The 13019-nt window shown below is 50.0% G+C and overlaps 1 protein-coding gene and 1 long non-coding RNA gene across 5 annotated transcripts in view; both read right to left on the bottom strand.

The window, feature by feature from the left end:
- Positions 1–13019, bottom strand: part of LOC139798795 (uncharacterized) — a 211944-nt gene that overhangs the window by 56729 nt on the left and 142196 nt on the right. The window lies entirely within an intron of this gene.
- NEGR1 (neuronal growth regulator 1) overlaps positions 1–13019 on the bottom strand; it is a 172694-nt gene that overhangs the window by 38484 nt on the left and 121191 nt on the right. For all 4 annotated transcript variants that reach the window (XM_071749834.1, XM_071749835.1, XM_071749836.1 and 1 more), the window contains exons 5-6: positions 4193–4313; positions 408–559 (exon numbers count right to left, since the gene is read on the bottom strand). In XM_071749834.1, coding sequence (XP_071605935.1) covers positions 408–559; positions 4193–4313 — 273 coding nt within the window. The remainder of the gene's footprint in view (positions 1–407; positions 560–4192; positions 4314–13019) is intronic.

Below are 13019 nucleotides of genomic sequence, written 5' to 3'. Positions count from 1 at the left end.
GATCTCCACGCTTTGCTTTGCCCATTACAATCCTATTGTCTTTTCCAACAGATTTGACCTCGAGCCCCCACGACTGCCGTGCCCAGAGGCCCAGGACCCCCACACAGAGCTGCATGCTGCCTCTCACCCCACAGCAGGTTTGCCTGTAGGGTTTTTTTTAAGATTCAGAAGTCACTGATAGCCCCCCCAGAAAAGTGTCTCCACTCTCAGACCACAAACCCTCTGCAGCCTGGAGTGATCAGCCATGAGCTGAGGAACGCACCGGTATTTATACGCCTTGTGTAAGAAACCAGGGGGGAAAAAGAAAACTGATTTCCTTTTTTGTTTGCTTTTTTTGTTTTGGCTTTTGAATCCATGTACGTGGAAACAAACCCCAGGAACATTTGCCACATGTCCACGTTACTTACGGTTGAGAGGCAGGCTGGCATTGGTCGTCCCTAGCTTGTTGGCAGCGACACAAGTATAGTTGCCAAAGTGCTCTTCTGTCACATTGGTAACAGTAAGAAGGGATCTTGTACTATAATTTTTAATAGTAATTCCTTGTTGACCATTGATCAGTCTAGAAAGCAAAAAGAAAATGTCCGTAACTCATCTACCACAAGCAATAGTTTCCTTTTTTTTCTTCTTCTTTTTTCTCCAATTATTTTTCTCCAGCCCCACTGGGTAGCACTGGGGCAGAACAGCACCTGGGTAAGCCTGGCAGAGAGTGGGGTTTTTTCCCCAGACTCTGGGGTGTCCCATCAGCCCTCCAGCTGGTGGCAAGGAGGATGAGGCAGCCAGAGCTGTGGTAGGTAGGCAGGATTGTGCCCTGTTTCCCTTCCAAACCTCTCTGGGTAAGAGCTCAGCAGTGAGGGCAGGGGTGCCCCAGCAGCACCAACCTGGGCAGCAAGCAGGGAATGAAGGGCAGGGCAGAGCCAAACCCTGCTCTGAGCTCCCCAGCCCTGACTCCTCAGCCCTGGGCAGCTCTGCTGGGGCTCCCACTGCTCTGCTGGGGTAACCAGCCAGGCTCACAGCAGGTACACCACGGCTGGCCAAGCAGTGAGGTGGGAACCATGTCATTAAATACTAGCTGATTACTCCTCATTCCTTTGGCTTCACTTAAAGAGCAGAGTTCTGGATTAAATATATGATTTTTGTTGGCTATGTTGAAAGATATAATCATCTGTCATGGGAATGAATGCAATTTTTCAGCCTGCATTTAAGACTGGAAGCCTGTCATTAATTGCACTTGTGCAGCTGTGGGCTGACTGCTTCTCCTGCTTACACCAGTGCCTTTCTCCCCATTTCAGCAGGAATGGGGGTTTCCTTTCCCTGCACAGCCCCTGGTGCTGTAAGGGGCTCTGCTCTCTACAGCCCATCCTTGAGAGGGACCGTGGTGCATCCCATGGGCACACACAATTTGGTGAGAAACATTAAAAATGGGATAGAAATGCCTGGTTGGGGCAGACTCTGGGGGGGTGGGGTGGTTAGAACTGGAAATGGTGTAAATGGCAGGGAGAGCTGTGCACACCAAAAGCCACGTTGGCAGGGGACCCCAGAGTCAGCGCTGCTTGGCACAAACTCTGCAGTGCTGAGGGTTCCATCTGCAGCTGCACAAAGCAGATGTTGTGGGGTGACCCAGTGCCCTGAGCTGCTCTGGGTGGCTCAGCCCAGCCCTGCCTTGGTCACCTCTCTGGGTGTCACCCCTGAGGCTGGCAGGACATGTTGAGCTGCCTGCAGCCCCCCTCACCTCCCTGCCCTGTACCTCTGCCACGGGGCACTCAGCTCCTTTTGATTCCAGAGATGATGCCTGCACAGCCCAAGCAGCTCCTGCACCACTGCCAGCCCCAGGGCTTCCTCCCTTTGCTGTCAGGTTTGAATATCTCCATGCTATTATCATATATTAAGCCATGATAATGGCCTTTGTTATTTCAAAACCTAAGTCTTGTTTGCTTTGTCGAGGATGAATATTTTTAGAAAGGTGACTTTTGTGGGATTCATCCCTGTGGCTGTTTCAGGCCTGAGATCTAATTTCTACATAACCTATGGCACAAGTCAGAAGCAGCCCAGCCCAGCCCAGCCCAGCCCCCTCCTCTCCACAGGGAACCACTGAGCAGCTTTACAAGCCACACATTTTGTCATTTTAAGATGCTTTTACTAACTTTTCCTCCAAATTTCCAGTCCTCTCCCAGCTCAGGGTACCCTCAGCCCTGGCTCTGCACAGCCCCCCAGGGGTACAAGGATGTTCTTTGGACAGACAAGGTGCAGAATGGCCTGGAACCTGCTCAGCCTGCCCCAGAACCCTGTCCCTTATGCAATGACTTGTCCAGATTCATTATTTTAAAAGAAGTCCCAATCCAAGACTAAGCAACAAAAGGGATGATCTCTGTTCTATCAGCAGAGGGTACAGCAGGGTGTGCACTCCCTGTATGTACATGTAGTCTTGGAGCAGGATCCTGCAGGATTCCTGCAGATTCCACTCTGAACACCCCTGGGAGCCCACTGGTTGCAGTTTGGCATTAAAACAGGGACTGAGTGTCCAGGGCTCGTTCTGTGCTGGCTTTCCATCAGCCAGAGGGAATGGGACATCCTGCAGGAAACACCCAGGTGTGTGTCTTTGCCTCTTCCCTGCAAGGGGGGGGAGGATCTGAGACCCCCAGCACCTTTGCAGTCATCTGTCTCACACATTTGGCAATAGCAGCTTAACAGAAAAGGAGGGACTGTTGAATTTGATGTAATATTTGAGCAGTAACACCACAGGGCAGGACACTTCCAGCTGATTAGAGCAAGCCACGGGGGACACCAACTGAACCAGAACACCAAAGGCACAACTTCAGTGTCCTGAAATGCTCTGCTTAGCCTTTCTGGCTGCTGCTGTGGCCCTGGATGCACTCAGGAGGAAAGGAATTGGTCAATGTTATGAATAGAAAAGTGATTATTGCACTGGAAGTGGCTAATTGAAGCCTGAGTGCTAAAACCTGCGCCACGACACTTTCTACATAAAACATATTTCTGCTGCAGCTGCCCCCAGACACGTGTACAACATCATGTGCATCTTTGGAAATAGGATGCTGATGGATTTTGCCAACAGAATGAAAAAAAAAAAGAAAAAAAATTGCTGTTATATATAGTCAAGATCGATTAGATTGTTTGGGAGAATGCTTTAGGGCATGGTCAAAGGGCAGTAGTTATGAGGGCTCTGAAAGCTCTGGAAGGAAGATGAGCAGCTAATGCTCCTAAAGGGGAGCAGCTGGCCAGGGAGGAATGAGCTGCCAGATGGCTCTCTGTGAAAAATGGTCATTAATATTCTTGTGTCAGCTCCCAGGTTTAATGGGATGTTCGAGCTGAGAAACCCAGCAGTTGGGAGCCAGGAAATTCCAGAGGCTGGAAGGTGTGTATGGACACACTATGTGGGAACATCCACTGCACAGAACCGAGCTCTTAGATATGCTAAAGCTGCAAAACTACATTGCCTATCCAAAAAGAAGAATGTCTGCCTGCTCAAGGAGCAGCTTTTTAAAATGAAGATGACTCAGAGGTGCCTGTTACCCCTGCTGGCCTGAACGTGCTGCTGGCTGCAAGCAGAGCAAACCACAGGGGTGGGTTTTGGGGTGCAGCAGCTCTGCTGGAGCCTGTGGGATATAAACCTGTGGTCCAGACCACTGTTCCCCAGATGGGTGAAAATCCCCACAGACTGAGGCTTGACTGAATGTCATGAACCAACCTTCCCAGCCCCAAAACCCTCAGCAGGAAACCTATGTAAATGGACTTTAAAAAAACCCACCAAGCATCCCTTTTAGTAGACTTTTTAGTGCCTTTCTGGCTATTACACTGCAAAGGCTGTAATTACTAAAGCACATTTAAATGTTAGGCTCATTATGGGAATGATGGCTCTCACACACAGCCTGATGGTGCCTCAACTTTGACCACAGAACCTACCACCATGAGAAGACTGAGAAACTCCCCCCAAAGCCATGCCAGAGGGCTGTGGGCAGCCCATACCTCCCAGAAGCCACAAGCTAAAGCTCAGCATTCATTCCTGGCTGCCTGCTGGGCTTCTCAGGTCTCTCTCCCACCGTCCCCCACAGCAGGACAGCAGCCCAAGGGGAGCCCAAGGTTTAGCACTGGCCTCAGCAGAGTTGGGTTGATGGTTGGACTCAGTGGTCTTAAAGGTCTTTTCCAACCAAAATGGTTTCCATGCTTCTGTACTTACTTCCTCTCTCCTTTGTACCACTCAAAGACCGGGGCAGGAACTCCTGCACCTTCGCACCGTATCAGTCCGTTCCCTCCAAGCATCACACCGCTGGATTTAAGTTCCTGAATTGTGGGGGCAACTGAAAAAAAAGAATTGTAAAGTGGACATTGGCATCTGGACAGGCAGATCGTTCAACGCCGCTTCTCCTCGGGGCCCTCAGCCTGCTGCAGGGTTTCCAGCCTGAGTCCTGTTCAGCCACGGCTCCTTCCAGCACTGTGAGGATGCTCCCAGCAGCAGCCTGACACACACATGGTTTGGGTGTCTGCTGGTCTGAGACGTGAAGAAGCACCAAACCCATATTCAAAAAAGCCTATCTGCCAACTCAGCTGCTCAGCGTGTGTGACTCTGGGTGTAAGGGCTCTACAAGATGCGTTTGAAACCTGGGAACTGGTAAAATTCCAGCTGGCTGAGAGGCCATGGGTCCCACCAGGAGATCCCCCGGGGAGGAGGGGGATGGCAGGGGACAAAGGGAACCCAGCCAGCACCTCACCTGCACTGTGTCTTCTGCCAGTGCCTCATGAAGCCACAGGCTCAGATGGCCTTTGGGATCTTGCTTTGCACATGAAAAGAACAAACTTACCTTCATAATTACCAGCCAGACATAAGCACTCCATAACAGCTGGGCCAGTATTACACTGGGTATCCAGTGGTTTCAGTGATTTTCATAAAAATAAACATTGTAAATAGCAATAAGCATTTTCACCATAGAACTGCAGACACCAATACAGATAAAAAGCCATTGTCAGTTCTTCCACTTGCCAGCAAAAGGCAACTGTAAACTGAAAATAAACCACAACAAATTCCCCTGGGAAGAGCTCATCAGAGGGATGGTTGAACAACCACTGCCTTCTCCTGGAATTCCTTCTACGTTTTCCGTTCTTAAACAGTAATTTATGTGCATCATAAAAATGCTATAAAAGCCCAAACACAGAACTTCTAAATACAAATCTGTTTATTATTTCCCCAAGCAGTCTTCCAGCTGTTGCTTTAAGGTGGTTCTGTGCAGGTGAAATGCTCCTTCCACCATCCTGCCACCATGTCAAGAGATGCTTCACCTCCCATGGGATTGCCCCAGAACTGCTCCTCCCTCACCTCCTGCCCTGACTCAGACAAACAGACAGACAAACAGACAGACAGACAGACAGACAGACAGACAGACAGACAGACAGCAGCATCCCACAGCTGGCATCACCATCCCTCTGCCCCATCATCACATCAATCCAAACCACAGCTTCATTAACTTTCAACCAGGAACATGAAGGTTACAAGTGGGTAACAAACACACACCCAGTTGGCACCACTGCACAGGCAAAACTTTGTGTTACTCCATGAAAATAAGAGGGGCAAAGCAAGAGTCACCCCCAGGGACACAGCAGGGTGTGCAGCCAAGACTTTTAAAAAGTGGCTTTGAATGAGCCTGAGCACATGAAGAGCCGGAACCAGTTCCATTTGCCCTCTGCTCCAACAGCACCCAGGGGCACCAGCAAAGCCCAGAGCTCAGAGCACAGCAAAGCCCGTGGATATTAATACTTCTGCTAATTGTGCAGCTACTGAATAATCTGATGATTCATATGATGCCTTTTCAGGCAGAAGCCCCAGGCACTGTGCTCCCAGTGCAGCTGGGAAGGGGATGCTGGCTGGATCCCAGCTACAGATCACAATCCCGGGCTTTGCTGCCTGGTGAGGCAGAGTTTTGTTTAGAAAATACTAAAAAAAACCTTCTGAAAAGGAAGTTTTCTTAGGTCTCCCTTTCAGCTTCTGTTTGTTAAGAACAAAAATCAATACTCTCTGCTGTAGGAAATCCCCAGCTCATGCTGAGAGGCAAACCCACACTGCAGGCAGCCTAGGGTCACCTTTCTCTTCGATTTTTCATTGTCAGGTTATTTTCTTGTTTTTAGTACAAAAAGAGACACAAAGGAACATTTCTGGGCCTGGGATTAGTAATGTGCTGAGCCGAAAATCCCCCGGGCCCTCCTGTTCCCATTGGTGTGGAAGACTGAGCAGCTCCAGCTGCAATTACAGCCCCAAATCCCTGCTGCTGCCCAGGGCTGGCTTGGGAAGGGAGGAGACAAACACGTGGGCTCCTTGCACCTCCACTATTTCTTATCTTTTTAAAAAAGGTTTTTCCACCTAGTCAGCAAAGACTGGTTTGGGAGGAGACATTTTAAACTGATCAGTCAGGCTGCAGCCCTGTGCTGCTGGAGCTGTGGGGCTCTTCTCTTTAAAGCATTTTGAGGTCACAGCCCCCAGAACTCTGTACTGCTCTACACACACACACCCCAGCTGGGCAGAGGAAAGCTCACCAGGCTCACTTCAGCTCTGCCATCCCAATTCCCTGATAAATGTTGGCTTTTGGTGAAGCACTTCCCAACAGCAGGGCGGTGCTAGGATGGCCAAAGCTCCCAGGAGAGGAGAGGATGGAGGATAACAACCTCCCCCCAGGCTGGGGCTGCTGAGGAGAGATTTGGGAGGGGTAGAATGAAGGTATAGAAAATAACATCAGTTTGCCTCCCACACAGCACCCCAAGAATTTGGAAAAATCCTGGAGCAGATGGGACAATGTTTCCTTCCCCCACACTAGGACTCTGCATATCCCAGCACTGACCACAAGGGCCTGGAGGGATGGGATGAGGGGGAAGGGTTTGCAGCTGCAAGAGGGGAGATGGAGAGGAGATGGGAGGGAGAAATTCTGTGCTGTGAGGGTGCTGAGCCCCTGGGTGCCCAGGTTGCCCCCAGAAGCTGTGGCTGCCCCATCCCTGGCAGTGCTGAAGGTTGGATGGGGCTTGGAGCACCCTGGGCTGGGGGAGGTGTCCCTGACCATGGAAGGGGGACACTGGAGGAGGTTCAGCCCAAACCACTCTCGGGTTCTATAATTTCAGTTCTGCTCAATCCCAAAGGCAATCAGGTGTCCTCCAACCCCCCTGGCAGGCTCCCTGCAAGGCCTGGAGCCCCCCCAGCATTACTGCCCCCTCACAACAGGTAAATCCTGCACATCCCCCCTGCAGGGCTGCTGAGGAATCAATGGCCAGGATAAATATGGGATAAATGCTGCCCATCTAGGAAAACGTTTCCATTCAGGAGTTTAATAACAAGGACTTAGGCTATTACAGAAAATCATTTGGTGTCATTAGTGATGCAGTCCTGCCCTGCTGATGGATCAGAGAGATGCAAAAGTCCTGAGCAGGCAAGAAACTCAGCAAGGGATAACTACAGATGGACACAGGCTCGGAGGCCTGATGAAAGTATAAAAAGGTAAAAAGAGAGAACAGCTGCAATACATTTTAAATAAAGTAATTACAGCTGGGAGGAAAAAAAAAAAAAAAGAAGTTTTGGTTAAAGATTCAGCACAGAAGAATGAGAGGCTGGAGGGAGGCATGGGAAAGGCAAGGCTCCAGCAGCCCCTCCACAACCCCCACCAGGCTCTGCCCTCCCCAGGGGAGGTGGGAAGGGGTCCCAGAAGGGTTGCAGGGGCTTTGGGATGCTTTGGTGTAAATAACAATAATAATAACAACAACAATAACAACAGCCACTGCCACTACACAAGGGAGCAAAAAGTAACAACTGGGCTCAAAGGTGCAGAGTGAAACCTTTTCTCCTGACAGAGGAAGGGGGGTGATAGCACAGGGAGCCCCCACAGTGGGGGATCTCATAGAAAAACCAGAAGATGCTGCAGGAAAATGTAGCAGTGATGCTAAAAAAGAAAACCTGGTGTCAGACTAGTAATTTTAAGTGTATTTGTCCTTTTTTTTATACCTCCTAAATAACAGTTACATAAAAGAGGACCCCACCCCGTGATTATCCCTATGCCAGCAGCACTGCCTCCTCTGCCTCACGTTGGATCCTTGCTCAATCCTCTCCCATGGCACATCCCTGTGGAGCACAGCACTTAAAGTAAATGCTTCATTTCTGACTTGAAAATAAATTACTGCAACTTACTTAATATCAGTTTCTGAAAGACATAGGAAGTGCTTTGCTGGGAAAGGCTCTTTCCAGTGGGTGCTCCCGGGCTCAGCTGGGGGTTTGCTCAGCTCATGTCTGTCCCTGCACGATGTGGCTCAGGAGGTAAAGCTGCTCCTGACCCAAAATTCACATTTATCATCCCCACAGAAAACATTTGCATGTATCCCCACCAGAGGGATGTGATGGGGAGGTGCTGATCGAGGAGGACAGAACCCAACAGGATGCAGCATGCCAGGGTTGGGTGTCCTGGGTTTTGGTTCATTCCATGGGAGTCACAGAAGCATCAAATGGTTTGGGTCAGAAAGGACCTTAAAGCTCCTCCAGTGCCCCCCCTGCCATGGTCAGGGACCCCTCCCCCAGCCCAGGGTGCTCCAAGCCCCATCCAACCTTCAACACTGCCAGGGATGGGGCAGCCACAGCTTCTGGGGGCAACCTGGGCACTCAGGGGCTCAGCAGCCTCACTAAAAAACTTTTGTCCAGAATCTAGTTTAAATGTCCCCTCTCTCAGCCTGAAACCATCCCTCTTGCCCAGCAGGGACCCTCTGCCCCACTTGGCACCATCAGGAGCTGGGGTCCTGGTGGTCACTGCAGCTCCTGTGCTCCTCACTGAGGGTGCCAGAGGAGGCCCCACACACCCTCATCAGGATTGAGGTGAGGGCTGTGCCAGCCCCGGGGACCTGCAGGAGCTCTCAGGATGGAGCAGAACCTCAAACAACCTCCAGTGCTGGTGCTGAGCTCTCCCTGGTGTGTCAGGGAGAAGGGTGGGACCCCAATCCCTCCCTCTGCCACCCTGCTGCTCCCTGCTCCTCCCATCCCAGCAGCCCGGGGGGCCTGAGGCAGGAATTCCATGCAGGAATACCCGAGTTTTCCCACTGGTGTTCCATCCATCAGAGCAGCACTGCTGGGAGCAGGGGCTGCTGCCCAGAGACTGTCACTGTCACTGCTGCTCCCTGGCTGCTCAAACCAGAGACCGAGCACACAAAAACCTCCAGCTACAACAGGTTTCATCTTTTAACATTTTAATGAGCTTCGGGACTTTTATGCATATTAGTTATGTTGCCCTAATTACTCATTATAATTCTAATGTGCATTTTATATTTAATTACAATGCTTATAAAGATTTGGTATGGATAGTAAATTATTATAACTAGCATGTGCATAATGATTGTGGAGCTGAATTTATTAACTTTTACACTAGCATTCAGGGCTGGCAACTTCCAATTTCACCTCTGTGATTACCCATATTGTCTGATTAAGCTAACATTTTTGCAGCATTAATTGTAAATGTCAAAAAAGTCTTTTATTTCCCCAGTTTTCATCAGACTTTAATTTGGCATCCTCACGTAGCTCTTTGTTAGCAAAATTGCTCTCCAGTGTGTAAAGATAAAGACTTTCAGGTAAGAGAACAGGTTTTCTGAGATCTGTTTTCTGCCTCAGAAAAACAGACACCAGCAATATTAAAATGTATTTTTATATATTAATCCACCCCCACACAAAGGGTTTTACCAATACAGCAACTCATCTTTAGAAGCCATCGGTATTACTTGTACTTTATATAATTAAGATGCTCTTCCAACAGCCTGGTGTGTTTCATTTTTCTAACTTATTCAGAGCAGCAACCCTACCTATTCCCAAATTAAAGAGGTGGTTTAATAACCACCTCTTCACATCAGAAACTTCTTCAGTGCGTGGCAACACTGGAGATGAGCCTTCAGCAACCACTGGGCTAAACAACTAATGAGCTTGGGTTTTCCCCTCTTTTCTTGATGATTTATTGAAAACAAAACAAAACAAAACACCCTGAATTCAGTGGGATCTTGATGGGGACACACACACATAAATTCTACATGCAGGCACCCGAGGTCTCAGTCAGAATGCAGCTCAGCTCCTGCATTTCTGGATGTAACCCAACATCTCCCTTCTGCTTTCCCTTTCCCAGTCAGGCTTTGCCTTTAGAAACCAGAAACCTTTAACCAGTGATGAATTAAGCAGTGGTGTGAACACCTCACACTGCCCATCAAAACCCGAGTGGGTTCACAGCCTTCCCTGTGTGTAATTCACTGAATTTCCCAAACAAATCCTGCCTCTCCCCCAGCTGCACCTGATGGGTTGGGATGTACCAGCCCAGCACAGCCCCTGCCTGCTGGGCAGGTGGTGTTTTGGAATATAAAACCTGAGAGGAAAGCTGAAAATCTACAAGTAATGGTTATGTGGGAGGAAGAAAAAAAAGCATAAAATACAGCAGCAACACAAAATAATACTTAAAAATAATAGTCTAGCAGACAGAAATTCTTCACAATGTGTTTTACAAGTGTTTGAGTGACAGGGAAGAAGGGGAATAAACTTCATAAAATCAGTGGAGCAAACAAGAGCCCTGGAGGGAGCAGGGTAAGGAAGGGCTGGCAGGGCACCAGCAGTTGGCTCGTTGTCCATCAGGTGCTACCTTACTGCTTCATCTGATTCATCCACCCCTTTTCCAACATAATTCTGACCTCATTCCCAAGAAGGAAGCTCTGCAGGGGTATTTTTATTCCTGATAAAGGAGCTGCTCCAGCCCAGGAATACAAACCCTCCCCTGGAGCAGCTCGTGGTGCAGGTGACAGCAGCCGGGGGCCACCTCCAGCACCCACCCCACGTTGGGCTCCTCCTGCTGTGACACAAACAGAGCCACATCACACCCTCTGCAGCCTCTTCAGACCTGGATGGAAGCAGCTCAGGGGGGGATGCTCCTTCTCACCCTAACTTTTTGCAGAGGGCCTTGTGCTGTTTGATAGAACAAATCCTGCCCCACACAGGCATTAAGGGTATGAAGAACAACCTGGGCAGGGACCTGACAACACCCAACAGGGCTGGGAGAGGACTCCAGGTGAGGAGCAGCCCCATAGCTGCCTTTGGCCATGGGCATCGTGCTCACCCTTTCTGCAGGAGTGACTGAAACCTGGATGAAGACAGATGGAGCACTCCCTGCATTTACATACAAGACTTGTTGGTAATTTAGAAGGAGCAGATGCACAGAACATAAAGAGGGAGAGAAATGTTCAGTGTTTGGCATCGTTTGATAGGGTGGAGTTGTTTTTAATCATTCATGGGGCAGTGCAGCTTGATTCAGATTTAACTGAAGTTTTTATGAGGACTTCAGTGGGATTTGAGAGATCTGCAAGGAGAGAGAATCTCACAGTTTGCAGAACAAAACAAAAAAAGTTAAACCCCACACACACACAACTTGAAAGAGCCCCAGTGTAACACAGAGAGCTCTTGTCACATAATCCCTCCTTTGTGCTCCAGCTCTTTCCCTGCTGTAATCTAAAGGAAAAGTTGTTATCCATGCTTGCTCATCAGCAAAGGATGGCCCAGAAGCTGTCATTACCCGAGTCACCAGGCTGGACTTTGATGTCTCCTGGCATAAAGGGTGGAATGGGCAGGACCCAGAAGAACCACTGAAAGGTTTTTTTAAATATACCAAGAGGGTCTTACCAGAAGAGAGCTTAAAACTGCCTGTGTGTCCCAGGGGACAGAGCTGCAGGAGGGGCAGAGCATGTTGCTGGGCTGTAGGTGCCCCTGGGAGCTTTGTGCTGAAGGGCAGGGCAGGTCTCCTGGTCTAGCAATGGGGCAGGGAGCAGGACAGACGAGGAGAACTTGACTCCAAGCCAGGTTCCTGCTGGAGATGTCAGTGTCCATGTGCAGGAGCACGGGCACACCTCTGGGCAGTGCTGGAGGACCCAAGCTGGCCTGGGAAGGGATGCTTCCATGTGGGACAGGGGCACCAGCATGTGGGGGGAAGGAGGATGAGGGGCTGCCATGTGTGTGGGCACCCCACCACAACCAGGAGCCAGCAAACCTCCCACCCTCAGCAGCTCCTGCTGGAAAAGCTTCTGCAGCCTTACCAGGGCCTCACGCTTCACTGCAGCTCCTGCACCCTGCAGTTATTCAGACGTGTGTGTGTGTGGAGCTGAAAGGGGAAAAAATGAGTATCAGCATCCCTGAGGGGCACTGAGGAAGGAGGAGGAGGAAAGGGGAAGCTTTCCTATGTCTGATGCCAACCCAGAAGGAAGAGTTGGCCAGGAGCCTGGGTGCGAACAAACACGCCAGCGTTTGCTGGGCTATTTCTCTCCCTCTAAGGAAGATAAAAGCAATGGACTTCAACAAATTCCAGGAATTACTGAGTAGATCTTTTGGCAGCAAAGCTGAGGAGAAAGTGAATTAAAACAAGCCGGTAGTTTTCCAAGGGCAGAAAACTTGAGACAGAAATGTAAGGCATCTGGGATGAGGTCAGAAACACGGCCAGGGGGACCTGGGCACATCCAGGAGGACAAAGCAGCAGAGCAGAGGAGGCAGGCAGGGCTGGGAGGATCCATACCACACCTGCACCAGCAGCATCACAGGAAAAAGTGACCCTGCTGCTCCCCAGACCACGGGGACACTGGTGGGGGTGAGTCTCTGGATCCCTACCCCACTGAAAACTCAGCAGGATAATTCCAAAACCTGAACACAGACCCAGAGCAAAGCCAGGGACCCACAGCCCTGGCAAGGAGCCTTTTGAGGACCCTTTTCTATGTAATTTTGTACCCTCACCAGGGATATTTGTTCTCACCAATGTGCACCTGCAAGTGCCAGATGTCCAAAGCTCAGGACCACCACCACAGGACATCCTCTGCCTTCCCCAGAGACCATTGGGCAGCAGTGAGACATCCCCTGTGTTGCTGATGGATCCATGGGAGCTGCTGCCCTCCTCAGGTCATTTCCCAGACACAAACACGTTTTGTTCCAGTTCCAACACGTGTCTGGGGACAGGAGACATGCCAGGTGACTGCCAATTCCCTCCCAG

This window comes from Heliangelus exortis, chromosome 8 (assembly GCF_036169615.1).
Source record: "Heliangelus exortis chromosome 8, bHelExo1.hap1, whole genome shotgun sequence".
Taxonomy (NCBI): Eukaryota; Metazoa; Chordata; class Aves; order Apodiformes; family Trochilidae; genus Heliangelus; species Heliangelus exortis.
The sequence above is the reverse complement of the archived record's forward strand: the minus strand, read 5'-3'. Positions and strand labels throughout refer to the sequence as shown.